Source organism: Diabrotica undecimpunctata, chromosome 8 (assembly GCF_040954645.1).
Source record: "Diabrotica undecimpunctata isolate CICGRU chromosome 8, icDiaUnde3, whole genome shotgun sequence".
Taxonomy (NCBI): Eukaryota; Metazoa; Arthropoda; class Insecta; order Coleoptera; family Chrysomelidae; genus Diabrotica; species Diabrotica undecimpunctata.
This window is the reverse complement of record NC_092810.1, coordinates 64,622,920-64,639,968: the sequence shown is the minus strand read 5'-3', so window position 1 is coordinate 64,639,968 and position 17,049 is coordinate 64,622,920. Positions and strand designations below refer to the sequence as shown.

The 17,049-nt window shown below is 32.2% G+C and overlaps 1 protein-coding gene across 11 annotated transcripts in view; it reads left to right on the top strand.

Moving 5' to 3' along the window:
- The window catches only part of trc (Serine/threonine-protein kinase tricornered), a 427,668-nt gene that overhangs the window by 393,065 nt on the left and 17,554 nt on the right, over positions 1–17,049 (top strand). For all 11 annotated transcript variants that reach the window (XM_072540414.1, XM_072540410.1, XM_072540411.1 and 8 more), the window contains 2 exons: positions 2,896–3,154; positions 14,232–14,613. In XM_072540414.1, the coding sequence (XP_072396515.1) occupies positions 2,896–3,154; positions 14,232–14,613 (641 nt within the window). The remainder of the gene's footprint in view (positions 1–2,895; positions 3,155–14,231; positions 14,614–17,049) is intronic.

The following is a 17,049-nucleotide window of genomic DNA, read 5'->3' as shown; positions in this document are numbered from 1 at the left end:
GGAGTAGAGGTTCAGGAGAAGAACCAAGGTGACTGACGTCATCGAAATGATGGTCAGTTAGCTGAGAAACACGAAACACACGTCGCGTCGGTGATATATATCAGAAGCTCTTTGAATAGTGAATAGAAAAGAAATCATGTCGAATCCGTACTCGGGAAAAATGGTAGTCTTCCAAAATCGGCCTGTTTTGAATGCTTAGCGGAAGTGATCTGAAACATTTAAATGTCAAATTACGTAAGCATTACTATATTTATAAATCATTACATACACTGGTATGTACGTTTAAGTTAAACAATGACTCTTTATTTTTTTGTTGTTTATCAATATACCTAATTATTCAAGATGATAAGGTACCTTTTAATATTGTTTTAATACAAAAACAAAAACATGAAATTGTGGTTCGCTGATCGATAATGTAGTAAATCGAAAAATAATAAGTGTTTTTATATTATGTATAACATAAACAAATAAATAAAATCTATAAAAATGTGTAATTTACAACTTGAAACGGAATTTAACAATACCGCTTTCAGAAAATAACAAACAATAATAAAATATAATTTAAATAGATGTTTGGATCTCAAGAGAATGTTACAATAAAAAAATTTCAATATGGCGATATTTTTAGTATTTTTGACTCATTCTTCCTTCTGTCTTTGTCCAGCCTCCCTATTGAAGGTTTTTTCTTTTAATATTTTATTTGTTTATGTTTTACCCTTTCCACATTTTCTGTAACTCCATTTTAGTTTCATTTTTTCAATTTTCCTGTAGCTTTTGAGATCCTTTAAGTATCTCATGTCAGGTCAGAATACCTAGCCAGTTTCTGCATAATTACAATTTGAATATGAGAATTGACGTGCCATTTACATTGGTTACCCCTAGATATACGTTTCGTAAGAATCACACTTATTTTCGTTTCCTGTATTGCTCAGTTCCCTGCATTTACTTTTTAATGAGAATCGTAGGATCGATTTGTCCTTCCCTGAAGTTTATTTTAAGATGTTTCTAACAGAACAAGTACAGTAATTTAGTAAGTGTTAAAAATGCAATAATAAAAATTCAAATAATATGATTTTTAATTATTTTGCGATAAAGAATGTATTTAACTTACCTACTCTAGATCTGAAGACAGTAATTATAACGCTTAATTTTAAAATTAGGTTGCTACATTCTCCTGAAAAAAAAATAAGTTTCTGTTCAGTTCTCGGTGTTTATTCATAGTTGTCGGTGGCATTTCCGCAAAAATGGCTTGTTTTAGCATACTACATAAGCATAATGAGTTATTATATTAGGTCAATGAGAAGTGTAAGAAAACTCGTGCTAATAGAAGTTACGATCTGTCAAAATTTTCTTGAAGCAGTTCTGAGCTGTCGTGCTGTGACATATATCTCTATCTTGCCACCATTTAGTATTATATGGGATTTTACAAATAAAAGGCAGATATCGAGCCAGTTCTTTGATTAAATCTTGCCTGAGTCCTTTCGCACTCAGAACATCTTCAGAGGCATTTCATAAAAAAGTAGTCTATCCAGCATATTTAGGAATGTCATAATATCAAACACCGGACAAAAGGACAAATAGTTTAAAATAATTATTCAGGATGCTACATCATGGGTAATGGCAGGAGACAGAGTGGCATACAGTCCTGACACCGTGTGATTTCTGTGATATCCCAGAATCAAAAACAATTCTCATTTGTGAGATACCTATTTTAGACTGGCATAAATGCTTCGACGATTGGCTGCTTAGCAGCAGCTCTAAATATGACAGTCGCTAGCACCTATTTTGAACACAAGAACATACACAAGGTAACCTGGACCTCTCCTGGTGGATATAGAGACGCAAACATAGACTCAGATCATTGCCTAGTGATCTCAACATTGAGGGCTAGAATTTCAAACACCAGTAAAGAAAACGTTTATTTTAAGGCGAACATTTTAAAAAACAATAAAGCTGATTTTCCCCAAAAATGTTTTTTTTTATTGTTTGTGCAAAACTTTTTAGTGTAGGCTGTAGACCTTGTACTATGGGTGTTTTGGGGCGTTTGTTCGAGATCAGTGCATACTTATGCCAATATTTCTTTAATTTCTTAGAAGTTAGTGTGATAAACATAACTGGTATTTTTAATAAAATCTTTCGTTTTTAGTTAGAATGATATTTTGCACTCGGGTGCTAGTTTTAAATGTTCCCATTAGTATTCGATATAAACTATTTATTGTACAATCTTATAGATAATTTGAAAATCATACTTTGTGGATCTTTTTTATTTTTAGTTTTAAAATGTTTTTACAACTTTCCATATTTTTCATGTGTTGTGATATCTTACATTTAGAGCTTTTGATGTAGTTTATGTCTCAATATAATTTTTGTCCTATATAATATGTTATTTGTTTTATAAATCTTCCTGTAATCTGTTTATCATTCATCTATAAATACTTTGATACGTTGATAGATTGACTGGAGTAAATTACGAATATTAATTTTTCCGTAATTCCGTGATAATGATAATATTCTGTACTTAAATTTTGTCGTGATAGACAAGAGTAAGTAAGACAAGAGTAAGACAAGTAGTCTTGCCTGAACTATTCCTGGACTCACTGATTATGTATTGTTCTACGAGGTTTCTTTAGGAGTGAATGAGATTTATTGGTATTGTCCTAAAGATTAAGAAGCATTTCGGTATTCTATTCCAATTTCGGTATCATATAAGTAGTTAATATTGAAATGTTGATTTTTTATTGAATTTAAACATGTTTTAACTTGTGCATAATTGTTAATAAAATATATATCTCACGATATATCATCGCATAAAGATTTCATCAACATACTAAAATTTCAATAATTTTCAATTATTTGCCCAATGTTATCCATCTCATTATTTGTTTTCTTTTTTAGGTTAGCAAAATTAGAAGAATCCTTAAAAGACGAAAGTCTCTCTGAGGAGCAGAAACATGAAAAGAGGCTACAACATGCCCAAAAAGAAACCGAATTTCTTAGGTTAAAACGATCTCGACTAGGTGTTGAAGACTTCGAACCCCTCAAAGTGATAGGTAGAGGGGCTTTCGGAGAAGTTAGATTAGTACAGAAGAAAGATACTGGCCACGTTTATGCCATGAAAATTCTCAGGAAAGCAGACATGTTAGAAAAAGAACAGGTAAGTGATTCAATTTTTGTTTTAGTTTGAACCGATCGTGATTTTTACATAATATTGTCTGAATTACCTTCGTTGATCCGTTTGTGATTAATAAAACACTATTATTTTTGTTCAAACGTTTCGGCTTAGGGACAATATCGATGAACACTTCATTATTCATTACTTAGACTACATCTGACACTATTGTTATTGAAAACTAATGTAATAGAGAAACATCATCATCATCATTGGTGCTACAGCCCTATAAAAGAGCCTCGACGTTCCCAAGTCTATTACGCCAGTCAGTTCTATCCATTGCCAACTGTTGCCAGTTTGCTGCGCCTATTTGTCTACCATCCTCATCTACACCATCCCTTCATCTGAGTTTTGGCCTACCCCTACTTCTACTTCCCACAGGTTGCGACATAAGGATTCTTTTAGGAGGGTTGTTCTGCTGTGATCTTGCCAGATGTCCTGCCCTTCTTAGTCTTCCTATTTTTATAAAGGATACTACGTCTTTACCACCAAATATATGTTTATATCTGTGATATATCTCGTAGTTGTACCTCCTTCTCCAAACACCATTTTCACAGATGCCACCGAATATTCTTCTCAGGATCCTTCGTTCAAATATAAGCAGGAGATTTCCATCTGCCTTGGAAATAGAGAAACATGCAATTCATTAAGAATGAAAAAACAATATGGTTTCGGTCTGTGCACTTCAAGATGTAATGCCAATCTATAGTACATGTATATATATATATATATATATATATATATATATATGCTAATGTCGTGGAACATTTGTTTACAATTAATTAAATATTATAATATATATTAGAGAGGCTTTGCTATTGGTTTTATTATTGATACAGGCTGTTTTTTTAATACTTATCATTCCCAATATACATATATTTTATTAAAAAAGCTTCTGAAACTGCTTTCTTGTGGCATGTTTTATTTAAATAGTTTGCTTATATGGGATTAAGCCACAATTGATTGTAATTAAAATTACATTTTTGACTAAATAAAGATTGAAGTTTCGATTTTCATTCCGGAAATCGTTCTTAAAAAAGATTATTTTAAAAAATTCTAGGAAATATGATGGTATAACCAATGACGTATAATATATAGACTCAGCCACCGGTGTATAAAGTGTCACAAACATGATTCCCTGACATATAATACAAGATAGACTGACTGCTGTAATACAATGGCGTTCCTCTAGTGCGACTGAGAAAACTGGCGCAAAGCAATCCCTGAATCTCTCTCTAATGGGCCGGATTTATCGACCACGTTATCTTCTCATTGGTTATTTAGGTCACGTGGTGGATAAACATGGTAAATTAGAAAGAGATGCAGGGACTTCTTTGCCTTAGTTTTCACTGGGGGAACGGGCTGGCATTGCAACGATCAGTCTATCTTGTATTATATGTCTATGGTTCAAAAAGCAAGACATTATCACTTTTATTTATTTTTGATTTATTTTTGAAATGTATATTGTTTTATAAATATTAGGTTATGTGTTGATAGTAGGTGAAGGCGTTAAGTTTTTTTAATAAATAAACTATTATACATTATACTGAACACTAAAAAATTTCAATTTTGTTTTTTGTTATTAAAATCATTGCGATAGGTCTTTATGAAGTCCGATTATATATCAAGCATAGCTGACTGCTGGGCCTATTTATTATACATTATGGGTTATAACCAATGAGTTGTTGATAGGTTATGTCTTTGAAAATTGACATACTTGGCCTCGATATTGTAGGCAACAGCATACTTATAGTTGAAGAAATTTCAGAGGGTGGTGTTTTTACCCTCAGAATCTCAAATTCTGACTGTTTTGCGTGTTTTTTTGTGTTATATGTTTGTGTAGTGTGTATCGTAGTAGTGGTTGTGTAACGTAGGTTGTGTAACATGGATTATACGATCATGTATTGTGTGTTGCCTATGTATTGTGTGTGAGTTGTAGGCGAATTCTCCGCTTCATATTACTCCACTATTATTTGTATCTTCTTTTTGACTTCTGATGACAACGCTTCTTTTTATAATAAGAGAGCTGTAAAATTCTAATATTAACTTAACTCATATCTTTGCCCCATTCCTGTTGCTTTTTATGAGATGAAAACTCTTCGGTCTATCGAATAATCACCATATCATGACTGCCGAGCACAAAATTTTAGAGCACAATGCATAGTCCGCTACTTCAGGCTACAATCAGGACATTTCTGTCAAAAGCAGAAATAATATCCGGGATGATAGAGGAGAGGCACATCAATAAGATTTAATTTTATTATTATATAAAATAAAATGTGTTTGATGTAATTATTAGAATAGATATTAAATAAAAATATACCATTAAGATAACATTTAGTTATCTCTGAAAGGGTTTTACCGAAAACGTACATAACACAATCTCGAAATGTTATTAACATGAAGTTAATTGACTACTGCAAAATATTTTCGATACACAAATCCGAATACATTAGACATTAAAAAATATGGCTGTATTATTTATAATTGGACGGCTATAAATATCATATATTATATTTTCCAATGTTTCTGGTATATTTATAAGTATAGAAAAAACAGTTTTTTCATTAAATCAAGAGTTAAGAAAAGTTAATATGAAATCCGGTTTACAGTTAAAAGCAATCTAAATATAATTAAAATGAACCTCATACTGTATTACACCGCACTAAACATTTAGTTTAAATACTTACTGAAAATGATTTTCTTTTTTTTTAAGTGAAAATTTTTGGTGAAAGATCATAAAAACCAGTTTTAATTAGAAATACGATAGGTTGTTATTTATATTTCTAGCCTAACAATGAAAAACAAGTATTTATGGTCGGACATGGCTTTATTCCTTTTCGAAATATTCTTCATGAAAATCAATACACTTTTGCATGCATTTGAACCAATTTTCAAAGCACTTTTCCACTCAGATTGAGGTAACTCCAAAACGTGGGTTTTGAACTCTTCTACCGCTTCTTAGGAACGTGCCTTTGATAGCTTGTCTCACGCTGCTCTATGGAAAATTTTAGAGCTAAGAAACATCCCGCAAAAAATAATTTCTATTATAAAGTCACTATATACTGATGCGAAATGCAGCGTGACACACAATGGGATCAACAGTGACGAATTCAACGTACTTACTGGAGTTAGACAGGGATGCGTGCTTTCTCCGTTTCTTTTTAACATAGCTATAGACTATGTTCTCTCCAAACTAGACTCCGACACAAGAGGGATACAATGGACGTTAACCACACGCCTAAGCGATCTAGAATACGCGGACGATATCTGTCTATTAGGTCAAAGGTTCCAAGATCTGGCTTACCAATTGGAAACACTTTCCACTGAAGCCAATAAAATAGGTTTGAAAATCAATATTAGTAAAACCAAGTCCATGAGAATAAATGCAAAGAACAACACGCTATTTACTATCGACAATATGCAGATTGAAAATGTGGAAAACTTTACGTATCTTGGAAGTGGCATAACAGAAAACGGAGGTACAGAAGACGATATTCGTATGAGGATACGAAAAGCTCAACAAGCTTTCAGCACGCTCAACCCTATTTGGAGATCTGGCAAGTATACTACAAGGACAAAGATCCGAATATTCCGATCAAATGTCATGTCTTTTCTATTCTACGGATGTGAAACCTGGAAAGTGACAAACACCCTCACAGACAAACTGCAGGTCTTTGTTAACAAATATCTACGAAGAATTGTTCGTATATTCTGGCCTAACACCATCAGAAACGACGATCTGCTACACCTGACCGAACAAAAGAGGGTACAAAATGAAATTAAGTCCAGAAAGTGGGGTTGGATCGGTCACACACTCCAAAAAAATAGTTGCAGTATCGCAAAGACTGCCCTAGAGTGGAATCCCCAAGGGAAAAGAAAAAGAGGTCGCCCAGTACAAACTTGGAGAAGATCCATCATGGACGAGATAAGAGGCCAAGGAAAGTCTTGGAATGAGGTGAAGGCCTTAGCGCAAAATAGAACCCGATGGCGCGTTTTCACTGAAGCTCTATGCTCCACTTAGGAGTTTAAGAACCTTATATATATATATATTTAATATATATATATATATATATATATATATATATATATATATATATATATATTTAATATATATATATATATATATATATTTAATATATATATATATATATATTTAATATATATATATATATATATATATATATATATATATATATATATATATACCGCTTCTTCGGGCGTCGACTACGCAAATAAAAAGAAGTCATTGGGTGCCAAATCACTACTGTACGCCGAATGACCCATTAATTCGATGTTTTGGCCAGTAAAAAAACCCCGTTGTGTGTGCTGATATGTGTGAGCTTGCATTGTCGTGGTGAAGAATGATCGTCTCTTCTTCTTTTTCGAATTTCACTGAAAACTTCTGGCAAAAAAATAGTTGTATATCATTTATTTAGACACGTAAGATTGATTAGGAAATCATCGTAAGCTAAACAAAGAAATAAATATACTTTTGCACATTCAATATTGTCTGTTTGCTTTAACTATCTTTACAGTGTCAAAAATATAAAAAATATTTTGTTTTACTTTAAGTGCTTTTATGTCGTAATAAACTAACAGTGGTGTGTATATTTCTAATCGAGGAATATAACATATCTTATCAACAATTGGCAATAATACGGTATTTAATCGTTTTCATTATTACACAACTTGGGCGGAAATGCGCAAATACTCTATAAAATTATTGTTTTGTCGGAATAATTCAATATTTTATATAAAAATCAGTTGCTTATCTACTATCCCAAATAAACTGATAACAGATTTATAATATATAGAATCACATGATATTTCTTATTACATCTACTTTTGTGACTAAGCTTCATGTTCATGATTCAGTTTTATATCGACAGTAATAATTAATTCAATTGTAGGGATTTACGTTCCTAAGTAAATAACCACCTTTTGAAATTTGATTGAAACATCTTATCAACATTACTTCCCATAAAGTGAAAAGAAATTAATCGTATTCTAAAAATAAAGTACTTAATGGTTTATAAATAAGTAGCACCCAAAATAATTAGTTTTTAAGAAAACCAGTAGATCTAAATAATAAAGCAGTCAAAAGCTATTGGAGAGAATTGTTAACATTCAAGAATAACGGATAAATCTAAATCCCCTGTGAAGAAAATTTAAAAAATGAAAAAACAAAACATTAAAATATATAAGATGAAAGACGAATGTGGAACATAACCACGAATAAGGAAGAATATATACATATAAAAGCTTAAAGCTCTAAAACTAATTTCCTCTAATTAGTTTCATTTATTTATTTCAATTTACATTGTTTTCAATTAATACGCATAATAATTAATCAATATGTTGTAAGAAAAGGGCTTGTAGCAGGTCTTCTTTTCTTTTGGTGCCTATCATCTGTGGATGTTGGCAATCACGTTGGTCCATACAACTTTGTTGACAGCTGCTGTAAATAGATGTATGGTAGTCATTCCTGCCCACTGTCTGATATTCTTTAACCACGATGTCCTTCTGCACCCTTAAGATATTTTGCCTTCTATCTTGACTTGTAAAATTAGTTGATACTTCTCATTGTGCATCACATGCCCTAAGTATGTCATCTTTCTGATTTTCACGAAACGCATAATTTCCAGATCTTTATTCATACGTTGGATCACGGTGTTGTTTGTAACATGATGGATATAGGAAATTCTGAGCATGCGGCGGTAGCACCCAATTTCGAAGGCTTCTAATCGTTTGGATGTTGCCTCCGTCAAGGTCCAGGCTTCGACTCCATATAAAAGGGTAGATAATACATATCATCTCAAGACTCGTGTTCTTATATTAATGTTCAGGTGCATATTACATAAAATCTTCCTGAGGCGATTGAAGACAGTTCTCGCCTTTTCTATACATCTTATTTCCTGTGAGTGGTCCCATTCCTTATAGCAGGTCCTTGTTGCAGGTACCATCCATCAATGGTTCAATTTAAATTTCTTAGGTCTTCTGCCTATGGTCTTTTTATTTTTACTCTTCTTTCTACTTGGTAGTTGATTAATTCTCTTAGCGGATAGTTGGTAGCATGATCTCTAGGACGATTTCGGTCATTGTTTGAATTCGATCTTGTGACTTCCGCTACACATAGTATGTGAACATCATTATGCCTCAAGTTTGGTTTGAGGCACACCATGTATGGGGCACACCATGTATGCGGCACCAGTTATCATTTTAATCATTTTTTATCGGATGTTGGTATTATTTTAGTGGTGCATGATTTACATCCTCGTAATTCGATTCTATACGTCCAGATTGGGGTCAGTATTGTCTTGTATACGATTATTTTGTTCTCTAGAGCAGATGCAATTTTTTGTTTATTAACCAGCTCATGCTTTTTGCGTTTCTTGGCTCGTGGATGAAGTTTTGAGTATTTCGTCTCTGTTTTGATGCGCATGAGACTATCTTCCATGCTTACCGTTGGACAAGTATACCTTATTGACAATCTCGTCTGGACAACCCACAGTATGGTGGAAATGTAGATGATGTGTTTTTCACTTGGAATCCAGATGAATAGAGCAAACACAACCGTAGGTTACCTGAATGAAACAATATGGAGAAATAAAAATATCGTGAAAGAAATGAAAGACAGAATTTACAAAATAGTCATCAGACCATGCTGGCACAGAGAGAACAAAAATAATGCTAGAAACAGCAGAGTTAAACACCCGTAGAACAATCGTATGTAAGACACTATGAGGCGCTGAGCTAGAAGTACAAAAAATATACGACGGAGATGCAAGTTGGAGAACATCGACGACTGGGTAAGAAATAGAAGAGTAGAAAATAGCGCTCATATAAACCGAATGACAACAAATAGTAGTAAAGACTGCAAGAGACGGTTCCCCAATAGGAAGACGATCAGTGGGAAGGTCACAAAACGATGGAACTTACTGGAGGCAAATTGAAAAACAATCATGTCTACACATAAAGAAGAAGATGAAGATATGCGGGGGAGAATTTAGACATTATATATTTTTTTATTTTTGTTTAACGAGTCATGGAGTCCTATATTGTTCATTTGTTCCATACACTTTCCATTCAATATTTTTGTATTATATACAATACAATTTTATTTTATTTATTTTTTACTTTCAGGGTGTCGGTATACTATTGTTCTTCATTTATCACTGTTGGCCTCTACTTCTTTTAATTTAATTACGGCTATTTTGAACTTTCTATTCCCGGCAATCCTCTATATACTCGTATTCGCTCCGTGCGTGACCATGGTAGGGGACCTTGAAACGATGCCAGCGTGCGTAGCGGCGAAATATGACAAAATTGGACCTTTGCGATCTTTTTACGCATAAATTTTATCAAAATTGGGTGCAAATACATGTTGCGTATTTATTTGTGCTAATAACAGCAAAAATAGTGAGTGTAGCTTTTATAGGTTTCCAAAGATTACTATCTATGAAAAAGTAAATATCACATAATTTCATTTTTATGCAATTGAAATAGGAAAAATTTAAATAATTTACCTTAAATGATATTTCATAAGGCTTCAAGCTAACTGCAGCCTGCCAGATGACTGGCAGGCTGCAGTTAGTTTTTACTATTATTGTTTTTAATTACATGCTCTTCCACCTGCAAAAACTTGGTTTGGCAGTACTAGATTTTTCCCTTTCTTTTCCGTTTGGGGTTGAAAAGATAAAGTTGATGAATTTTTAGAAACCCAGTTTTTAATACTGAACTTATTTTGTACATAAACTGAAAAACTATAAGTAAAAAACTATTTGTCAATTTCTATAATTAAAAAACTATTTGTCAAATACTTGTCAAATCTATTTAACATATATTTAACCTCAAATTGGGAGGTCCAAAACTGTCAGATGAAGGCGGTAGATGTCGCATCAGTCACGCACGGAGCGAATAGTCCCACCACTAGTCTTTTGCTCTTATGAAATTTGTAGCACTTAGACACTCATAAAATAGTTCTTTATTTGTTTTTCTCTCTAATCTTTCTTCGGCCTTTTTCTGTAGAACTGTAGATTCCTCTTAATATTTTTCTCCCTTACCTCTCCAACCTATTTTCCTCTGATTTTCATAACTTCCGTGTTTAGCTATTATAAATAATTGCATGTGTTACAAAATTTTACGTGGCCTTATTCTTGTTTTTTATTATGCATATTTTCCTATAATTCATTCAGCATTCTTAGGCTTTATATCTTCTTTCCTCTTTTGCGATTACTACTTTTAATTTTATCAGTTTCCCGACATTTATCACCAATTCTAACATCCAAACAGATAAAATTTTTAACTGTTTCGAGAATATCTATTCTCCCTTCGTTTTTGCCCCTTAGATGATCGTCCTGTTTTTTTTTTGTGAGGTTTTGCATCTTCATATATTTCGTTTTTCTTTCGTTTGTTTTTACCTCAATTTTTGTTTATCTTGGTCTTTTTATAATATTCTGATCAACTATTTCTTGCCCTTTTGCTCAACGTCAACTAAGACTGGAATTTAATATTTGGTGTTACAGATGCACACGTTTTAGTTATTAGAATACACTAAAACCTCCGTTAACCGAAATAATTGGGGGGGGGGAGGCCGTTTCGGATAACAAGAATTTCGGTTAAAAATAACATTGTTTTTTATAATATTCTTGATCAAAGTATTGGTATTAAAAAATACTATGAGTTGATTTCGTAATGTTTTCTAATAAGTAAATCCAAAATAAAGTAATAAAATTAAGGAAAATGAACAAGTTTAACATGCTTTTTTAAAGAAATCTGCTATTTTTTTTGCGTTTTCGTTTGACAACGATGTTTCTCTCTCCCTCCATCGTTAATTTGCAGAACGTCATGAGTTTGCCTCATTCGATTGTTCGACAAAACGTAAAGTAATCTGAAAAGGACAAAACTTTATGTAATGACAACAAAAATTAAGAATCTAGTCGTGTCCCTAATTAATTAGGCCTACTGTATAAAATTCTTTCCTCTAAAGCATTGAAAATCTCGTCGACGGTCTTGTGCTGCCTGTTGCCTCTTGGGTCGTCATCTGATATGCTCAGGTTGTCTTGATAAAGAACCATATCAATGATGTCCTGGTCGATGGTCGATGAATTCACGTTCTGAGTCATCAGCTGCTAACCAGTCACGTATCTTTTCTTAGTTAATTTCGCCATGTCCCGGCAAATTTTTAATGAAAGGTTTAATTTCTTCTGTCGTTTTCTTACCATTTTCTTCTTCAGGATCGTTAATCAAAATCTTATCAAAAAGTTTGTTCCAGCATTTTTCCAAAGTTGAAGATTTGATCTTGGCCCACGACTCAGCTCACCAATAAAAATGTTTTATTGTTAAAGATTTGAGAATTTCGGAAACACTTTTGGATTAATTCGTCTCCTGTAATAACAGATGTCTTAAGAATGCTTCTCTATAATGTCTCTTGAATGTCTCTATGACTCCCTGGTCTAACGGCTGGATTAAGCTTGTGATATTCGGTGGCAAAAATCTGACAATTGTCACCATTTTGTAGATTTTGAGGGTGAGGGCGCATTGTCAACAAGCAACAATGCTTTGATGAGAAGGTTTTTTGATTTTAAAAAGGATTTTACACTTGAGACGAATTCATTTTCAAACCATGCTAAAAATAAAGTGGTCGACATCCATGAACTTTTTTGGCTTCTATACCTTAAAATGCCTTTTCGGAAATATCTTTTAGAGCTCTTGGTTTTTGTGATTTCCCAACACACAGAGACATCAATTGGTGAGTGAAATTATCGGAATTGTTTACGTTTTGCGACAAACATTTACTTTTTATTGACGAAATTATTGAAACTGTCAGCCGTTTCGGTTAAACGATGTTTCGGTTAAAAAGGTTTCGGTTAAGGGAGGTTTTACTGTATTAAAAATATGCATAACTGAACATAATATCTAAGTTATGAGTGACCGCAAATTTTATTCAATGCGCTAAGTTGTAAGTTATTTAGTGTATTTACTAGTTTTGTTACTTACTTCTTCTTCCTGCTTTATTGATAGGCTTTGCCTGATTTACTTCCATTTTTAGCCTCAACTGATGTTGAACCATTTTTTGGGCGTTCTATTGCCCTTCTTCCGATTGGGCATCTGTCTCTTAGTATTTTTATTGTTCTGTTTTCTGTCATTCTTTCTATATGGTGATTCCATTCTATTTTTCAATTGTCCACATGTTTATTTCCTCTATTCCACATCCTCGCTCTTATTTCCTCATAACTTACTCTATCTTTTAGCGGTTGGTTTGATATTTTTCGTAAGATCTTTTCTGCAGTCTCCAATAATCTTTGTGTTGCATTTTTATGGAAAGCAAAATACAAATTTCTAGCTCAAATCCCATCTATATTTTTGTTCGTAATGTACTGCTTTGCTCAAAACTGATATTTTGAAACGTGTCTGTATAGTGTTGGATTTTCTTTCATATGTTTCGATATCTGATATTTGTTGGCTTATTTCCAAACAAAGGCTGCATATTTATCAAATCCATCGAACGCCGTATGATTGCATAACTTTCCTTTATTATTATTTTTTATTGAATATTTGTATATTGTATTTCAGACAAGTGATTGATTTTCACTTTTAATAAAAACCAACAATAGAACATTGCGTAAAAAAACAAATTTGACACATAGTCACTGCGTAAAAATCAGACAAACATTCTTGGAGAAATTAAGCTGTTTTCAAATGTGATTAATTTTCACGAATTAGAACACACCCAAAAATTCCGACTTATGTTATTTAAGAGTGCAACAATTACAACCGGTTTATGGATATCTGTATAATTCCATCAATATGAATAGTAAGCGACATATTAAGGTCATAAGTACTTTATTTGTCTGTTTATGGAAACGCAGCAACAAAATTTGTAAATATGTATATGCAAATATCTAATTACCGATTATTATGTTTAATAAAAACAATAATTAAGTAAATAACACAATAAATATTAAAGAACTATATTAAAAATCCCTACTGGGATTTTCCCATTAATTTTTATAGTAAAAATGTTATTTTAGTAAAATAATTATTTTTAATGTTTTAGGTAGCACATGTGAGAGCAGAACGTGATATTTTAGTAGAAGCCGATCATCAGTGGGTAGTAAAAATGTATTATAGTTTCCAAGATCCCATTAATCTGTATTTAATAATGGAATTTCTACCGGGAGGTGATATGATGACCCTTCTCATGAAAAAAGACACCCTTTCTGAAGATAGTACGCAGTTTTATATAACAGAAACAGCACTAGCCATTGATTCGATTCATAAACTCGGTTTCATCCATAGAGATATCAAACCGGATAATTTATTGTTAGACGCCAAAGGACATTTGAAATTGTCTGATTTCGGATTATGCACTGGTTTAAAGAAATCTCATCGGACGGATTTTTATAGGGACTTAAGTCAAGCGAAGCCTTCGGATTTTAGTAAGTACAGATTTTTAGTCCGGTAAAATAAGGATTCAACCTCGGAATGAAAGATAATAAGCTGAAAATTTGCATACGTCTTTATTTTGATGGTATAAAACTTACCTCAAAAGTCTCATATAATCACGTGTCCGCGACTTAAGATATTTAAGGTCAAAGGTCACGAAAATGAGTTTTCTGCAAATATCTGGTTTCCCTTACACTTTATGACATTTAAGGTTGTAAGAAAAATTGTAGAACGGAAAATTCTCTTCAATTTTTGTCTCAAGTACTTTTATGTACCTTCAACCCTTCTTAAGATAGAGCGCAAAGAGTGGGGGACCGCTTACCTGTGTATACGGTACCGCGAAGTCAGCCAGTAGGATTCAATAAATAATAAGTTATATAGTTAATTATTCACTTAAAATACTATTATTATCATTAAATTTTTATTATTTATTATTTAATAAACTATATTTATAGATATTAATTATAAAATATATATTTTTTATATAATATTTATTTTATTTTTAACAAACATACAATATTAAATGAAATATTTCAAATGAACTTTAATGATATTTTTAACAGGTGTATATACGATAAATTAAGATCAAGTGCAGAATTCAACAATAATCATTTTTATATTTAATTAAATACTGAAAAAATCATATTTATTATTTTTTTATTATATATTTATTTATTAATCCAATAATCGATTTATTAAAGTTACAAATATAATATATATTCTTTTATTATGTATGGTTAATATTTTTGTATTAATTTTCTTCTTCATCGTCTTCTTCTTCTTCTTCTTCTTCTTCTTCTTCTTCCTCTTCCAAGAATATCAGGTGCATATTCACTTTCTTCATTGAAATCATCTGAAGTTGATGAAGCGTTTAGACATGATTGTCCATTACACTGTCCACAAATTAAAGTACATTGCAATCCTGATTTCCTGCATGCGCAATTAGAACCACAACCTTTCTTGCAATTGCAAAATATTGTATTCAGCAGTTCTTCTGGTGCTGGCGGTAATAATGTTGTTATTGGTTCCAGAAATTCATTTTGCATTACCCAGCCGAATTCTTGGGGTTCTAAATCATTTCCCAACCAAATTTGGGTCTGATAATAGACACGAATGATATGCTGACGAGCTGCTGCACTTGAAGGTGGAAGACTTGATAACTGCACTGGTTTGTTGAGTCTTGTTCATTTGATGAACTGGGTGTATCGAAAAGAGTCTATATCGTCTTCTGATGTTGGAGCATTATACGCTGCTAAGAAAATACGTACTCCATTTTCAAATAATTCTTGTACAGAGCAGTTTTTTTGTTGAAATAGTTGAGGTGACTGATGTAAATGGTGATTTTTTTCGAACATTTTAATAAACGATATTTTACCTTTCCTATAACTCGCAGAAGTCGTATCACATCCACTAAACGCGTGTAAAAATAAGATGTGTTTCTTAGAATGAGGGTATTTATCAAAACTTTTCGATGAATATAATTTTGTCTCAGCATTACCCTTACCAATTTTTTTAAAAAAAATTTCTTGTTGATGTGATTGAGCTCGTCCTATCAAGATAACTAGCAAATCAATATCTTCTCCTACAATGACGGAAGTTTTTCCTACATGTTCAGACTCTGCAATAGCTGTTTCTACAATGAGAACATCAGCATCATCTCTGGCTTGTTTTGTAGTGATACGTGTAGAAAGTCATATTAAAAAAAACGGGTTAGGTCATATATAACAAAGAAGCATCTGCTACAGCTTCGCAGAAACTGCAACCGCCGTACAAGCGATTTGTATTTCGAGATATAATATTCGTAGTAATATGGACGAAAAGTATTTTATTTAATATTGTATGTTTGTTAAAAATAAAATAAATATTATATAAAAAATATATATTTTATAATTAATATCTATAAATATAGTTTATTAAATAATAAATAATAAAAATTTAATGATAATAATAGTATTTTAAGTGAATAATTAACTATATAACTTATTATTTATTGAATCCTACTGGCTGACTTCGCGTTACCGTATACACAGGTAAGCGGTCCCCCACTCTTTTCGCTCTATCTTAAGAAGGGTTGAAGGTACATAAAAGTACTTGAGACAAAAATTGAAGAGAATTTTCCATTCTACAATTTTTCTTACCACCTTAAATGTCATAAAGTATAAGGGAAACGAGATATTTGCAGAAAACTCATTTTCCTGACCTTTGACCTTTAATATCTTAAGTCGCGGACACGTGATTATATGAGACTTTTGAGGTAAGTTTTATACCATCAAAATAAAGACGTATGCAAATTTTCAGCTTATTATTTTTCATTCCGAGGTTTGCCCCCTTTTTTGCCTTATTTTACTGGATTATTTTTTATAAAAAAAACTCGTTATCAATCCTTAATAATTTTTTTTTAACTGAACGTTTTTAGATATTTTCTATAT